The sequence below is a fragment of the Myotis lucifugus genome, unplaced genomic scaffold (assembly GCF_000147115.1).
Source record: "Myotis lucifugus unplaced genomic scaffold, Myoluc2.0 scaffold_562, whole genome shotgun sequence".
NCBI classification, from domain to species: Eukaryota; Metazoa; Chordata; class Mammalia; order Chiroptera; family Vespertilionidae; genus Myotis; species Myotis lucifugus.
The window spans coordinates 312460-327673 of NW_005871610.1; the positions used below are offsets into that span (position 1 = coordinate 312460).

Here is a 15214-nt window from a genome sequence, read left to right on the forward strand (position 1 = left end):
AAGAGGGAGGACTTAATGTTGAACTTGTCCACCCCCATTGCCACCTGCCTGTCTGCCCGGGACATCAGGTCCCGGGTCAGGTCATGGCCCAAAGTCTTCTGCCTCCAATGGGTGGGGTTAGAGCCTGACCTCCCCATCCATGCTTGCTGCCCAGTGTCACTAATCACAACAGCCCCTCAGAGCTCTCTCCTGACACATTAAAGGGGAGACCAGCCATGGTCCCACTGTTGAAACAATTGTTTGCACCTCAGTTCTCCTTTGAATACAAATAAACGTTTTTATATTAGGGCTCCCAGCTCAATGCCATTTAAAATGTACATATACATATATATGCTTTTGTTTATTTTAGAGAGAGAGGAACATCAATTGGCTGCCTCTTTCATGCTCCCTACTGGGGATCGAGCTGGCAAACTGGACATATGTGCTGTGCTGACTGGGAATTGAACCTACAGCCTCTCAGTGCATGGACGACGCCATACCATCAGAGCGTCCTCCCCTGCACCAAACGGTCGCGGTTCCATTCAAACTCAGCAGGTCTCAGTTTGAACTCCTAGTCACTCGCTGTCCTCTTGAGCTCTTCATCTTGGTGAGCCGGCACCTTTACCCAAGTCAGACCTGAGAATTATTGTCAAGTCCACTCGACCCCTCACTCAGCACATCCTATCAGTCACTTAAGATCTACACACGGTATATGTAAGTGCACCAGAACTCCCTGGGGACTTTTTAAAAGGAGCCAGGTCTGGGGGAAGCCCAGTCTCAAAACGCACCACCGGTCATTCTGATGGACGTCAGAGAACCAGGCTTCCAGACGCTGCTCTAGAGGCTCCGAGTGGCGTACTGTAAGTGCATTTAACTCTCGCAACTCCCCTGTAAAGAATGTACCCCAATTTTGGGAATTGGGGTGGCAATGGAACCCAGGCAGTGGCAGGAGGCCAGGAACAAGCTCTCTGGCTCTACAGAGAGCGGGTCCTGTCTTCGGGGTGGGGGGAAGAGCGGGGGAGCAGGGGGGCGAGGGAGCGGGGGAGCGGGGTTGGGAGCCACTACCTGCCTTCCCTCCACCTGAGAAGCTGGGGGAACCAAGGCCTCTCTCGGAACCTCTTCGCTCGAGGAGGAAAGATGCGGGGGAACTCTAATCTCGAAGGACCCAGGACGGCGGGGGAAGGTTTCACCTGAAGGACTACCTCGTTTCCACCACTTTAGGATTCCCGGAAGTGCCTCCTCCCAGGCCCCTTCCCAGCCTCACTCCGGGGGGCTGCAGCGGGGGCGATGGCGGCTGCTGCCGCGGGGCCCGGCCCGGGCTCTGGCCCTGGGGACTCCCCGGAAGGGCCCGAGGCCGAGGCTCCGGAGCGTCGCAGGAAGGCGCACGGGATGCTGAAGCTTTACTACGGCCTCTCGGAGGGGGAGGCGGCGGGGCGCCCCCCGGGGTCGGACCCCCTGGACCCGACAGATCTCAACGGGGCGCACTTCGACCCGGAAGTGTATCTGGACAAGGTAAGTTTATGTGGGGGGAACCAGGCCCCGATATAGTGCACCCCCAGAACATGCCGCCGACTCTGTGACGGAGGTGAAAGAAGCAGGGGGTCGTGAAAGGAAGCCGACCCTCGGCCAGGCAGCCGGCGCGAAGCTGGAGCCCGAGGGGGCGTGGAGGGTCTGGGTGGGTCTGAGCCCCCTGAGCTGACAGGCGGGTCGTGGGCGTGGCTCCGCCGCTCACAGCTCGGGGCTGGGCCTTGGGTGAATCTGAGGACTTCAAAGGCTGACAAACCCCAAATATGGTTCCCCAAACCTAGTAATCCCTGAGCTGTGCCACTATAGACGCCATTTCGGGTTCCTGACGAGGGTGGGGAAAGGGTTTTCTTGCACCGAAAGCCTTCCAGTTCGGGGCAAGGGTTGGGGACACGAGAACCCTCTGACCTGAGCACTACACACCCCGTTTCCTCCAGCTGCGCAGAGAGTGCCCCCTGGCCCAGCTGATGGACAGCGAGACGGACATGGTGCGGCAGATCCGGGCCCTGGACAGCGACATGCAGACCCTGGTCTATGAGAACTACAACAAGTTCATCTCGGCCACAGGTGAGTCCCCCGGGGACGCGCCCTCTCCGTCCCACCTCCCCGGTTCCTCCCCTGAGAGCTGTCAGGGGGTTTAGAAGGAGGAGATCCAAATTCCAGCTGCTCTCAGAGTGTTGTGTTTTTTAAAAAATATTTTTATTGATTTGAGAGAGGGAGAAAGATAGAAACATCAATGATGAAAGAGCATCATTGACTGGCTGCCTCCGGCACGCCCCCCCCCCCCCCCCCCCCCCTCTTAGGGGGACAAGAGCCCCAAATAAAATAAATCTCTCTTTATTATATAAAAAAAGCGGGCCCCTGGTCTAGTCCACAGTCCAATGCTCTGTTTTAATAGGGCAAAAACACCGGGGCCGAGAGTTTTTTTTTTGAACACCCCAGGGGAGGAAGGAGAAAATGAAAACCCCAGAAGATGGCCCTCGTTGTTGTCATGGCTGCAGGACGCTCCTCCGCGTTGTGTGGCAGTTGATTAAACTGGTCCCCAATGAAAAAAAAAAAAAAAAAAAAGAAAATGAAGTTAATGACTCTGCTGTGCTGGGAATACCTGGCACTAAGGATGCCTCCGTCAGGGTTAGCTCCTTTCATTAGTGGTAGCTTTCTTCTCTGGTCCAGGTCTGTCTTGAGGATGGGCTTGCCTCTACCCTCCTTCCTTCCTTCTTTCCTTCGTCCTGTCCTTAGTTCCAAGAGAGGAAGGGAGAGGGATGGAGAGAGAGAAGCATTGATGGGAGAGGAACATCATCAGTCGGCTGCCTCCTGCATGGCCCCGACTGGGGAAACCAGGAATCCAAGCGGCAACCTCTTGGTTCCTGCGTCAATTTCAGCCCCTGACCCACACTGGCCGGGGCCCTTTCGTCTTTGTAATTAAGCAAAGAAACAGAAAATGTGTGATATTAAGGGACACAAAGATGCCCTGGCTGGCCAGCTGTGTTGGTTAGAGTGTCTCCCAATATGCCAAGGTTGCATGGTCAACCCCTGGTCAGGAGAGGCAGTTGTTTTTTTTTTTAAAATATATTTTATTTATTTTTTACAGAGAGGAAGGGAGAGGGATAGAGTTAGAAACATCGATGAGAGAGAAACATTGATCAGCTGCCTCCTGCACACTCCCTACTGGGGACGTGCCCGCAACCAAGGTACATGCCCTTGATTGGAATAGAACCCGGGACCCTTGAGTCTGAAGGCCGACGCTCTATCCACTGAGCCAAACCAGTTTCGGCAGGAGAGGCAGTTCTTGCTGAGGACAAGGGGAGAGTGGCACAGATGAGGCAGAGGCAAGAAGGTCAGAGACAGAGAGTCAAGGTTGTCCCCCAGGCTCATCGAAGGGGTGTTTGAGTCCACAAGGAGGTGACTGATCAGAACCGAGAGGCATGGAAGGAGGACACAGGGACAGCAACGGGGAGGGGGGTCGTTTGATGGCGTGGTCTTCAAAGAAGCAGGGGTCTTGCAGGGAGGAGTGGGACTGTCTGGGAGCGTTAAGGTGTCTGGGCCAGGCCCTGAGGTGCCTGGGTGTGTGAGGAAGAACAGCCTCCTTGGTCAGGTTTCTGTCGGACAAAAGGGAAAGACCCTCTGAGAAGACCGACCGTGTTCTGGAGGCAGGTAAAGGGTTGGGAAGTCTGAAGGAGATAAAGGTGGACAAGTATTTATTGTCTCCTCAGTGCCAGGCAGTGCACTGGGCACGGAGGATGCCCCTGGGAGAGAGCAGACAGGTCTCTGCAGGTGCCCTGTGCCCTCCTTTGGCTCTGGGCGTCTCCCAAGGGCAGGAACTGTGAGCTGCCTCCCCACTGCCCCAGGGCTAGGGGCACACAAGGGGTGCTCGGAAAACACCTGCTGCGTTGACATGATACCCCTCCCCCACTTACTGTGACCCAGCACCATGGCAGCCGCATCACGCCTAACGTCAGCGCAGCCCTCAGTGCCTCAGCGCGGTAGTGGGCTCAGGGCCTTTGGGAAGAGGGCGTGTGAGAGAGCACCTGTGCTGTGTCCTCAGGCTGAGTGCTGCGCCTGTCACTGCGCCCCCCCATCTCCTTTTCCCTCTCCTGCGCCTTTGCCCTGGCAGACACCATTCGCAAGATGAAGAATGATTTCCGGAAGATGGAGGATGAGATGGACCGGCTGGCCACCAACATGGCTGTGATCACAGACTTCAGCGCGCGCATCAGTGCCACACTGCAGGACCGCCACGAGCGCATCACCAAGCTGGCAGGTGGGCGCTGCCCCAGAGAAGGTGCTAAAGTGGGCCGACCTCGGGGCTCTGAGGCTGACACCACCTGCCCTCGCCCCCCAGGGGTCCACGCTCTGCTGCGGAAGCTGCAGTTCCTCTTCGAGCTGCCCTCGCGCCTCACCAAGTGCGTGGAGCTGGGCGCCTATGGGCAGGCGGTGCGCTACCAGGGCCGTGCGCGAGCCGTGCTGCAGCAGTACCAGCACCTGCCCTCGTTCCGTGCCATCCAGGACGACTGCCAGGTCATCACAGCTCGCCTGGCCCAGCAGCTACGGCAGCGCTTCAGGTGTGGCCTCTGGGCCCCCATCTTACCCCTGCCCTGCACTTGCCCTTCTCCCCCAGCCCCACCCCAAATTCTGTCTTCTTGCTCTACCCTGCCATCTTCCTCCCGGTAGGGAGGGCGGCTCCGGTGCCCCTGAGCAGGCAGAATGCGTGGAGCTGCTGCTGGCCCTGGGCGAGCCCGCAGAGGAGCTGTGTGAGGAGTTCCTGGCACATGCCCGAGGGCGGCTGGAGGAAGAGCTGAGAAGCCTGGAGGCAGAGCTGGGGCCCTCCCCTCCTGCCCCTGATGTGTTAGAATTTACCGACCACGGAGGCAGCGGCTTTGTGGGTGGCCTCTGCCAGGTGGCCACAGCCTACCAGGAGCTGTTTGCGGCCCAGGGCCCAGCAGGTGCGGAGAAGCTGGCAGCCTTTGCCCAGGAGCTGGGCGGCTGCTACTTTGCGCTGGTGGAGAGGCGGCTGGCGCAGGAGCAAGGTGGCAGTGACAACTCGCTGCTGGTGCGGGCACTAGACCGCTTCCACCGGCGCCTGCGAGCACCTGGCGCTCTGCTTGCTGCTGCTGGGCTGGCCGACGCTGCCACGGAGATCGTGGAGCGAGTAGCCCGGGAGCGCCTGGGCCACCACTTGCAGGGCCTGCGGGCGGCCTTCCTGGGCTGCCTAACCGATGTGCGGCAGGCGCTGGCTGCACCTCGCTTGGCTGGGAAGGAAGGTCCCGGCCTGGCCGAGTTGCTGGCCAATGTGGCCAGCTCCATCCTGAGCCACATCAAGGCCTCGCTGGCTGCTGTACACCTCTTCACCGCCAAGGAGGTGTCTTTCTCCAACAAGCCCTACTTCCGGGTATGGCCTGCCCCTGGGCACTTTCTTTTTCTGGGCATTCTTTTATTCATTCTGCAGATGGGAGCCACCAGGGCACACAGTGCTTGCCCCCAGGCACTCTAGATGTGGTTTCAGGCTGTCATGAGGAATACTGGCAGAGCCTGGAGGGATGGGGAAGGGCCAGGGCGTTTAGATTTAGGGTTCCAGCAGAGGGTCACTAGCAGCCCCTGCCTGGAAGAGGGGACCTGCTGTATACCCGGCCCTTCCTCCTCACAGGGCGAGTTCTGCAGCCAGGGCGTCCGTGAGGGCCTCATCGTGGGTTTCATCCGGTCCATGTGCCAGACGGCTCAGAGCTTCTGTGACAGCCCTGGGGAGAAAGGGGGTGCCACGCCACCCGCCCTGCTCCTGCTCCTCTCCCGCCTCTGCCTGGACTATGAGACGGCCACCATCTCCTACATTCTCACCCTCACTGATGAACAGTTTCTGGTGCAGGTGAACTGCCAGCTCATAGCAGGGTAGGGGGTGGTGGTGCTGGGAAAGCAGGAGACTAGGCAGTGCCCTCATGGTCAGGCCAGCTGCCTGTGCGCAACCCAACCTCCCCATGCCCAGCCTGTGCCCAGCTCCTGGTTGGCAGTGGCCCCTGAGCTTCCCCCAGCACCCACTACCTTTTTGTCCTCTGCATCCCTGGCTCAGGACCAGTCTCCAGTGACACCTGTGAGCACACTGTGTGCAGAGGCCAGGGAGACGGCACGGCGGCTGCTGACCCACTATGTGAAGGTGCAGGGCCTGGTCATATCGCAGATGTTGCGCAAGAGTGTGGAGACGCGGGACTGGCTCAGTACCCTGGAGCCCCGGAACGTGCGCGCTGTCATGAAGCGGGTGGTGGAGGACACGACGGCTATTGATGTGCAGGTGCTGGTCAGGGGAGCCTGAAGGTGCAGGGCGAGGGGGTGTTGGGAAATACCTTCTGAGGGTCAAGACTTCAGGGGCCAGGCAGTGCCTGCATCCGTGGCCTCATTCCTCCTCAGCCCCAGATTGTGGCATCATCACCCCCATTCCTTCTATGAGGAAGCTGAGGCCGAGTCACCCAGAAAATAAGGGCCTCAGTGTCTTTATGTCTCACCTTTACCCCACTCCACTTCTTCTGTAAATAGAGACTGGGTAACAGTGAGGTACCAAGCCTGGACTACCTGTGACTCTGGTAACAAGTGTGACTTGTAGTAAATGAGTGTAGCTTAGGGCATCCTTAGCCCTTGCCCAGGGCACCTGGTGAGCTGGAGGTCCCCTGTACTCTGGCCTCTTTGCAGTGTCTCCTTCCACCACCAGGTGGGGCTCCTGTACGAAGAAGGTGTTCGCAAGGCCCAGAGCAGTGACTCCAGCAAGAGGACCTTCTCCGTGTACAGCAGCTCCCGGCAGCAGGGCCGCTATGCACCCAGCTATACACCCAGGTCTGCTGGTCAGACTAGCCCCTGGGGGAATGGACAAAGGTTAACGGGTGCAGGGTGGGCTCTGAATGCTTGTCTCCCCTCCCCCCCATCCAGTGCCCCAATGGACACCAACCTCTTGAGCAACATCCAGAAGCTGTTCTCTGAGCGTATTGATGTGTTCAGCCCTGTTGAGTTCAACAAGGTTTGAAGTCACCAGTGAACCCCCCTTCCAGGGTCCCCACACTGGCCAGGGAGCCCTAGCATTCTGTCCCCCCAGTCTTTGTCCGAGGGGTGTTTCCGGGAGTGAGTATCCAGAGCCCCACCATCACCATCCCATGGCCCTTTGCCCCGACCTTGGTGTGCTCCCAGCCTGGGTGTGGGTGCTGCTCAGTATGTCTCTTTGGCTCTTGTGCTATTTCCCACAGCAGTCCTGGGTCCTCCCCAGGGTTCCTGTTCACACCATGGTCTCAGTCCCGCCCAGCCCACACTCAGGGACCCCGTGTTCTTCTGACTCAGTAAACCCCCGGTCCCCCCGTCATTGCTGACCCCCATCTCTGCCTGTGGTTGCTGGGCAGTCCCTGTCGGTTTCCCTCCAGATGATGAGGCTAATCTTGTATCCCTCCCTCCCTCCCTGGGCTTTCCATGCCATCGAAGCTACTGGCATCTTATTGTGTCCCTGGCCCTAACGTGGGTGCCCTTCCCCAACACCTGCTGTGTGAGCTTCATCCCCGTGTCCCTTCCTGCAGGTGTCAGTGCTGACCGGCATCATCAAGATCAGCCTGAAGACGCTGCTGGAGTGTGTGCGGCTGCGCACCTTTGGGCGCTTCGGGCTGCAGCAGGTGCAGGTGGACTGCCACTTTCTGCAGCTCTACCTGTGGCGCTTCGTGGCCGACGAGGAGCTTGTGCACCTGCTGCTGGACGAGGTGGTGGCCTCAGCTGCCCTGCGATGCCCGGACCCAGTGCCCATGGAACCCAGTGTGGTAGAGGTCATCTGCGAGCGCGGCTAGGCCAGGCCATTGTCATGCACAGGCTGGCCAGCTGCCCCAACCCGCGCATCCCTGGACCTCCAGTCCCCGCGGCCCTTCCCCTCTCACCGCAAGACCCGAAAAATAAAGATGTGCCGTCTCCTCCCTCTCGCTTGCAGGGGCGGGACTTGAGGGGGTGGAGTTGTGAGGCTGAGACTCTGCCTCCGAGATGCTTGCGTCGGACTCGCCCCCAAGAGCCGATTGGCTGATCTGCTGGGCTCAGGATGGGCCGGGGGCGGGCCCGTTTAAAGACCTCAGGATGGACATGCGCTGTGTCCGAGCGCCGCCCGGGACAGGTGCTGGCCACAGGGGACGGATTCCTCACGTCACCGAGCCCATCTGAGGGTTGGGGTGGAGGGTGTTTGCTTGACGGATTTTTGTAAACCCCCACCTCCCGGCGGAGCGGAGACCATGGCCCCTCAGGGCTCCCGGGCCCCGCTGGAATTCGGGGGACCCTTGGGTAATGGGGCAAAGAAGGGGGGATCTGGGGCCAGAGGCTCCTCAAAGGGAAACTGGAGGGGTGAGCTGCGAGCGGGGATGGGGCAGAATCCGGGGGCTTTGAGGGGTGTCCGGGGGCAGGGGGTTGTGAGGGAGTGTCTGGAGGGGGCGGGGTCTGTGGAGTGGACAGAGTCCGGGGAGTCCGGAGGCGGGACCAGGAGGAAGTTAGGGAAGGGTGCTGAGGCTGGGAACGGGGTGGGGAGAGTTGGGGAGCGGGCCCCTGACGCGATCGGCCCCTTCCCCAGGCGCTGCGGCGCTGATGCTGCTGCTCCCCGCCACCATGTTCCATCTGCTCCTGGTGGCGCGCTCCGGGCCGGCGCGCCTCCTGGGCCTGCCCCCCCACCTGCCGGCGCCCGCGGCGCTGTGGAGCCCGGGGGCGCTGCTGCTGTGGCTCACCTGGCTGGGCCTGCAGGCGGCCTTCTACCTGCTGCCGGCGCGCAAGGTGCGGACCTGCCTCGCGGACGCGCGTGGGAGGAGGGCGGAGGGTGGGGCTCAGCGAGAAGAAAGGCACCCTCAGCCCTCATCGGAGCCCCTTTGTGCCTGCAGATGGCCGAGGGCCAGGAACTGAAGGACCAGAGTCGCCTGCGCTACCCCATTAACGGTGCCTGGGGCGGGGCCCTTCGCTGGAGCTGCGCGGGGGGCGGGGGGGGGCGGGGCGGCCTGCAGGTCTCGGGGGATTAACCCGACCCGGGCTCTGGTGCCTGCGCCGCCAGGACAGACCTGGGGTCTCGCTCTCCTGCCCACCCCGCCCCTCCACCCTTTCCTGCCGCATTTGCTGCTGCTCTCGCCACAGCAGCCGCTGACGTGACCTAAAAGCCAAGGTGTCAGCCAAATGGCTTGGGTCGAGGTCTGTGACCTCTTGGCTTAGAGCAGTGTTGGGGGGGGCGATGGGGGGCTAGTCCCCAGGACTCACCCTGTGCTGGGGTTCAGGCTTCCAGGCCCTGGTGCTGACAGCCCTGCTGGTGGGCCTGGGGGTGTGGGCCGGGCTGCCCCTGGGAATGCTCACGGAAATGCTCCTGCCCTTGGCGTGGGTGGCCACCCTCACGGCCTTCATCTTCAGCCTCCTCCTCTATCTGAAGGCGCTAATGGCCCCTGCCTCCGCCCTGGCACCCGGAGGGAACTCAGGTGAGAGGGGCTCCAGTGGGGACAGATGGAGGCAGACAGGGGTGCTAGCTTGCAGCCTCACTCTCCATTGTTCTCCAGGCAATCCCGTTTACGACTTTTTCTTGGGACGGGAGCTCAACCCGCGCTTCGGTTCCTTTGACTGCAAATACTTCTGCGAACTGCGGCCTGGCCTCATCGGCTGGGTATGCTGGGCATGGCTCAGTGGGACTTGCGCCAGCAGGAGGGGTGGGGCGGGTGAGCAGTTCCTGGGCAGGACAGGTGCAGTATTGCCCAGACATCATTCATTCATTCCACAAATATTTGTTGAATCTAATATGTGTCCTAGGAAATACTGTAGGTGCTGAGATATAAGAAAAAATTACAGAAAAAAAAACCTGTCCTCGTGGAACCTACATTCTAATGGGAAAGACAGACAAAAAAAAAAAAGTATATATAGCATGTCAAGGGATGCTGCATACCATGGAGAAAAGCAAGTCAGGAAAGAAGAGGTGCAATTTTTTTGTAATCCTCACCAAGGCTATGTTTCTATTGTTTTTTAGAGAGAAATACTGATGTGAGAAACATTGATCCGTTGCCTCCCACATGCGCCCCGACCAGGCATGGAAACTGCACTGACTGGGAATCAAAATCCAAACTTTTTGGATGATGCTTCAACCACCTGAGCCACCCAGCCAGGGCGTGGTGCAATTTTAAATGAAGTGTCAAGTGCACAAATCTATTTCAAGAAGGGAGAGTGGTCCTATGCTGCTTGCTAGTCAAAGTAGTGCAGAACTTAGATCTGAGCAGAGTTTAGCAACCTGTCCATCACTGGTGTCTTTGACTGACATACCAACTGTGTTTCTTGGTTATAGTCAGTGCTGGACTGTGGTCAGGGTTTCCCAAAGGTTCCTCATGTCACCCTGGAACCCTCACCCAGAGGCAGGAGGAATGCCAGGCGCCAGGCTGTGTCCTGATGTATGAAACGGGATAAAGAGCTCCTTCCTAAGATTATTATGAGGATTAGAAGGGGTAACAGCACCTAGCCCACTGCTGCCAGATGGGGGTGCTCACTACAGGCTGACTGCTAGCCACCATCGTTGAGCACTTACTGTGTGTCACTCCCATGAGTCCTCAGGCAATTCTAAGGGCTGGACCGTAATTATCTCCATTGCCACCATGAGGGTGGGGAAGGCGGGCTTTAGAGAGGGTAAGCAACTTGCCCAAGTGGGGAAGCTAATTCAAAACCAGGTCTGTTTTAACTCTCAAGCCTGCAGCACCCGCCTACGCCCCATGCTGCTCTCCCCAAGGGAACAGCACTACAGGATAAGGCGAGAGAAAACAGCTGGAAACGCCTCCATTGCAGGCTCTCTGGGAACGGGCTGGGTTCATTTGACAAAGCTGGAGAGTTAGTGGCTGACACTTAGATGGGGAGAAGCTGGCCACTGCCCTACCCGGGTGCTGCCCACTCAGTGGAGATGGGCTGGGGACAGACTGTGCCATCTCCTCCCAACCCCCAGGTCCTCATCAACCTGGCTCTGCTGGCACAGGAGGCAGAACTTCGGGGGCGTCCCTCCCTGGCCATGTGGCTGGTCAACGGCTTCCAGCTGCTCTATGTGGGTGATGCCCTCTGGCACGAGGTGAGCTGGACTGCTCAGGGGGAGCAGGGGGAGCTGCCTGAGGACCTTGTCGGGACTAAAGTGCGTCTGGGTCCTGTCCCTGCAGGAAGCTGTACTCACCACCATGGACATCACACACGACGGGTTTGGCTTCATGCTGGCCTTTGGGGACCTAGCCTGGGTACCCTTCACCTACAGCCTGCAGGCCCAGTTCCTGCTGTACCACCCACAGCCCCTGGAGTTGCCCACGGCCTCAGTCATCTGCCTCGTCAATGGTCAGTCAGGAACGGGCAGCAGCCTGGGTGCATGCATCATTCTCCCTCCCCTTTCTTATGCTTTATATATTTTTATTGATTTCAGAGAGGCAAGGAGAGGGAGAGATAGATAGAAACATCAATGATGAGAGAGAATCATTGATTGGCTGCCTCCTCACACCCACACTGGGGATAGAGTCCACAACCTGGGCATGTGCCCTGACCAGGAATGGAACTGTGACCTCCTGGTTCATAGGTTGACACTCAACCACTGAACCACGCCAGCTGGTCTCATTCATTGTTTATTCAGCACCCACTAGGTAGGTGCTAAGCATCATGCTCTTCTCTAAAGCTGGGGGCTGGGTCCTGGGGTCCAGGCAGACTGGGTTTAGGCTGTGTGGGGATGATCAGGGTCAGGCAGAAGCCTGTGGCCCTCAACCCTGACTGCCTGCTCATGCTTTCCCTCAGCTGTTGGTTACTACATCTTCCGTGGAGCCAATTCCCAGAAAAACACCTTCCGAAAGAACCCTTCTGACCCCAGAGTGGCCGGTGAGCTGTGTTTCTAGGTTGCCATGAGTGAGGTGGGGCAGCTGGGCTTCCTGGGGGTCACTCATCCCACTACCTGTCTTCCCCCAGGCCTTGAGACCATCTCTACAGCCACGGGGAGGCAGCTGCTAGTGTCTGGGTGGTGGGGTATGGTCCGCCATCCCAACTATCTGGGAGACCTCATTATGGCTCTGGCCTGGTCCTTGCCCTGTGGTGAGTAGCTTGGGTAGGTACTGCATGTGTGTGGGGGCAGATGGATTAGAAACCACAGGATACCCAGTCTGGGTGTAGAATGAATAGGGGTGCGCCTTAGTGGAGGGAGTAGTCAGGGGGCTGGAGATGGATTCAGGATGTGACTGGGACAGACAGCACTGTTGGCACCTTGCTGCAGACCCGGGACCTTTCACTGTTGAGCCCTGATGCCCATGAGCTATTAGGTATGGAAACCTTTGTGAACTGGGGGTCTGGCTGAGTGGTCACAGAGCCCCCTTCCCCACAGGGGTGTCCCACCTGCTGCCTTACTTCTACCTCCTCTACTTCACTGCGCTGCTGGTGCACCGTGAGGCCCGGGACGAGCAGCAGTGCCTGCAAAAGTACGGCCTGGCCTGGCGTGAATATTGCCGGCGTGTGCCCTACCGAATTGTGCCTTACATCTACTGAAGTGGCTCCACCCACCCAAGGTCGAAGCCCGTACCCACCCATCTGCCAGCACTCCCTGCAGCAGGAGCCTGGACGTCTAGGACTCAAAAGCCTGCGCTCAGTCCTGCCGAGCTCCAACAGGCAGGGCTGACAGCCTCAGAGCAGGGAGAAAATGAAGGCAGTACCCAAAATCGGAGTGGACGTTGCTCTTCCTTCTTGGATAAACATCTGGAACCCTTGGTACCACTTCTCTCCCTTTCTGGGACAGGGGTGTTTAAATCTTGGCTGGGTCAGCCCTGATTAGGGAGAGGCGGAGAGGTTTGCGGGCCCAAGAACCTGCGGGTGGGTGGGCACAACAGCCGTCTCTCAGAAATGGGCACTCCCAACAGGTCAGACCATTCACAGGTTTATTGATGACAAGGAGCCCACAGTTCAGCCGGGGAGTTCCTCAATGAGTGTCCTCGGGGCAGGTGGTAGGGGACCTCCCCAAAGCCGCTCCAGCTCCCCAGTGAGGGCTGCCACCTCTTCGGCGGCTACAGCGTGAGCTCGGTGGGCCCTGGCACAGTCCAGAGCCAGGGCCGGGAGGGCCACCTCATTCTCGTTGGTCCAAGCCATCAGGAACTGGCACTTCTTTCGGGCCCGGTAGAGGCGATCTCGCACCTCAGTAGCCTCGGCCCGTTTCCGGGCCCGGCCCAGAGTCTGCGCCAAGTGCCCCAGGGCTGCCAGCGTGTAGCCCTTCTGGTTGGCAGGGCCCTCGCCCAGCAGGATGCGGGCGGCCTCGCGCATGGCACCCCGTGTGCCCAGGGGCCCCGGGGGATGCTCGCCCGCTTCAAGCACGTGAGCTGCGGCCTGTAGGGCTTCTTCGGCAGAGGCAAAGGCCTGCTGGGCACCCAGGGCTCCCGAAACGCCGAGCAGCGTGGCACAGAAGTCGGTGAGCAGCGCATCGTCGCCGCCATGATACAGGACAAGGGTGTGCGCATAGGCGAACAGCACGTTGGGCAGCTGGAAGCGTACGAGCGGCGAGACCCTGCCGCGGCTCAGGCTGGCCAGCGTGGGGATCCGGGCGGGCACAGCGGGCGTGCAGGCCCCCGGGGCGTCTCCGAGAACCGTCTCCGCGGCGGCCGGGGACTCCGCGGCAGCGGCATCCCTCGCGGGTTCTGGCGGCGCCTTCGCAGGGTCGGGCTCCAGCTCCGCGGCCTCCCCGCCCGGGGTATCATCCAGCTCCTCCAGAAGTCGTGGCCCGGCCCCGCTCCCCCACCACCACGGCCGCCACGGGGGCAGCAGCCGCCCGGCCTCGCCACGGTTCAGCAGCTGCTCGAAGGCCGCCTTCTCGGCCGGGGATAGCCGCTCCCAGAGTCCCAAGAGGCCGCCGGGCGCCGGGCCCGGGCTGAGGCCTGCGTCCTGCGGCTCGTCCTCGGTCTCGCGTTGCTGACGCAGCCGGCGGAGGGCGCTGGCTAGGCGGCTGGGAGAGGCGCTGCGGCCGCGGAGCTCTCCCAGCACCTGGTCCCGGTAGAAGTCTTCGGCGCAGGTGCCATGCGCCCGGTAGCAGCGCAGCGAGCAGTAGGGCACGTTACAGCGGGGGCAGACGTAGCGCGCCGGCTGGGCCTCGGCGGCCGGGCAGAAACCGCAGGGCCCGGCCGGCTCCATGGCAACTGGCGCCGCCGGCCACCCGCGAACGCAGAGGCCGCAGCTCGGCAACTTCCGGCGCTTCTCGGTGACTTCCGCCTCTCGGTGGGGCCCACCAAGCGCCTACTGAAAGCTCCCCGAAGACTCTCGGCAACTTCCGCCCACACCCCGAAGACTCTCGGCAACTTCCGCCCACACTCGGAATCCAAGCCCCGCCCTCACGTCGCGGCTGGGCCGGCGCAGGAGGCGGCGGTGAGGTGGGAGCGCGGTACCAGCCCCAGCGCGGCTGCTTGGCGCTGCAAAGCGCAGAGGCAGAAGTAGGTCTTTGCCACGCACCTCCTCTGGGCCGTTAATTGTGCCGGGTCCCTGCGCTGTAGGGACAGCCATTATACTATACAGCCATATAGAGGACAAAGGGGAGAGAGTGGAAAGGCCAAGGTGGGGTACCTCGCCTAGACTGGGTGTGTGTTGGCGGCATTTTCCCTCTTCAAAACAAAGCAATATTTAACAAACATCTGAGCTCCTGTTTGATTTCCTCCTCCAAACCTATCGTTCATCCACCGTTAAAGTGGACCACGTTGAGCAGAGATGCGGCCCTATCATAATGGAGCTTACAGTTTGTGGTAGAGTGGGGAGTTGGTCCAGGGCACCCCTGATAGTAAGCTCTGGTTCTTTATTCCCTCATCTTGCACATCCAATCCCAGCTACAGTCAGTTCTGCCTTCAAAATATCTTGTACTTATTTCAATATCGATCATGTTTCTTTTTTTTTTAAAATATATTTTATTGATTTTTTACAGAGAGAAAGGGAGAGAGATAGAGAGTTAGAAACATCGATCAGCTGCCTCTTGCACATCTCCTACTGGGGATGTGCCCGCAACCCAGGTACATGCCCTTGACCGGAATCGAACCTGGGACCTTTCAGTCCGCAGGCCGACGCTCTATCCACTGAGCCAAACCGGTTTCGGCCGATCATGTTTCTCTACCAAGATCGAGATGGGTTTGATGACCTTCAAGTCTGTTTAAAGTGAGTTGATGAGTGAAGCAGTGAGACAATCAAGCCTGTTCATTTTTTTACATCTCCTCCACCACCACTGGTGCTCTAAGTT

At 59.5% G+C, this 15214-nt stretch overlaps 3 protein-coding genes across 4 annotated transcripts; 2 read left to right on the top strand and 1 right to left on the bottom strand.

Moving 5' to 3' along the window:
* The first annotated feature begins 1142 nt into the window (after positions 1–1142).
* VPS51 (VPS51, GARP complex subunit) lies at positions 1143–7977 on the top strand. Its single transcript, XM_006104344.3, has 10 exons — positions 1143–1491; positions 1941–2070; positions 4118–4264; positions 4346–4565; positions 4675–5392; positions 5648–5863; positions 6065–6283; positions 6698–6819; positions 6913–7000; positions 7545–7977. Exons 1-10 carry the CDS (start codon positions 1267–1269, stop codon positions 7803–7805), a joined length of 2346 nt encoding a protein of 781 aa, XP_006104406.1. The 5' UTR covers positions 1143–1266; the 3' UTR covers positions 7806–7977.
* A 145-nt stretch (positions 7978–8122) lies between these two features.
* Positions 8123–12723, top strand: TM7SF2 (transmembrane 7 superfamily member 2). Of its 2 annotated transcripts, XM_006104347.3 has the most exons (10): positions 8123–8283; positions 8567–8763; positions 8868–8922; positions 9252–9446; positions 9525–9628; positions 10943–11062; positions 11148–11316; positions 11764–11844; positions 11932–12054; positions 12341–12723. In XM_006104347.3, exons 1-10 carry the CDS (start codon positions 8235–8237, stop codon positions 12499–12501), a joined length of 1254 nt encoding a protein of 417 aa, XP_006104409.1. In that variant the 5' UTR covers positions 8123–8234; the 3' UTR covers positions 12502–12723. The 2 variants fall into 2 exon arrangements, with proteins under 2 accessions (XP_006104409.1, XP_014302201.1); XM_014446715.2 differs by lacking the exon at positions 11932–12054 and having other exon boundaries at positions 8235–8283.
* Positions 12724–12870: 147 nt separating this feature from the next.
* ZNHIT2 (zinc finger HIT-type containing 2) lies at positions 12871–14200 on the bottom strand. The gene has a single exon (XM_014446716.2). It carries the CDS (start codon positions 14125–14127, stop codon positions 12913–12915), a length of 1215 nt encoding a protein of 404 aa, XP_014302202.1. The 5' UTR covers positions 14128–14200; the 3' UTR covers positions 12871–12912.
* Between the last annotated feature and the right edge of the window lie 1014 nt (positions 14201–15214).

What these genes read in the sequence shown, in the direction of transcription:
- VPS51 (XM_006104344.3), top strand. Translation starts at nt 1,267, where the DNA reads ATGGCGGCTGCTGCCGCGGGGCCCGGCCCGGGCTCTGGCCCTGGGGAC. An exon ending in GCGCATCACCAAGCTGGCAG is followed by an intron (nt 4,265 to 4,345) that starts GTGGGCGCTGCC and finishes CTCGCCCCCCAG; the next exon opens with GGGTCCACGCTCTGCTGCGG. An exon ending in CAGCTACGGCAGCGCTTCAG is followed by an intron (nt 4,566 to 4,674) that starts GTGTGGCCTCTG and finishes TCCTCCCGGTAG; the next exon opens with GGAGGGCGGCTCCGGTGCCC.
- ZNHIT2 (XM_014446716.2), bottom strand. Translation starts at nt 14,127, where the DNA reads ATGGAGCCGGCCGGGCCCTGCGGTTTCTGCCCGGCCGCCGAGGCCCAG.
- TM7SF2 (XM_006104347.3), top strand. Translation starts at nt 8,235, where the DNA reads ATGGCCCCTCAGGGCTCCCGGGCCCCGCTGGAATTCGGGGGACCCTTG. An exon ending in ACCTGCTGCCGGCGCGCAAG is followed by an intron (nt 8,764 to 8,867) that starts GTGCGGACCTGC and finishes TTGTGCCTGCAG; the next exon opens with ATGGCCGAGGGCCAGGAACT. An exon ending in GGCACCCGGAGGGAACTCAG is followed by an intron (nt 9,447 to 9,524) that starts GTGAGAGGGGCT and finishes ATTGTTCTCCAG; the next exon opens with GCAATCCCGTTTACGACTTT.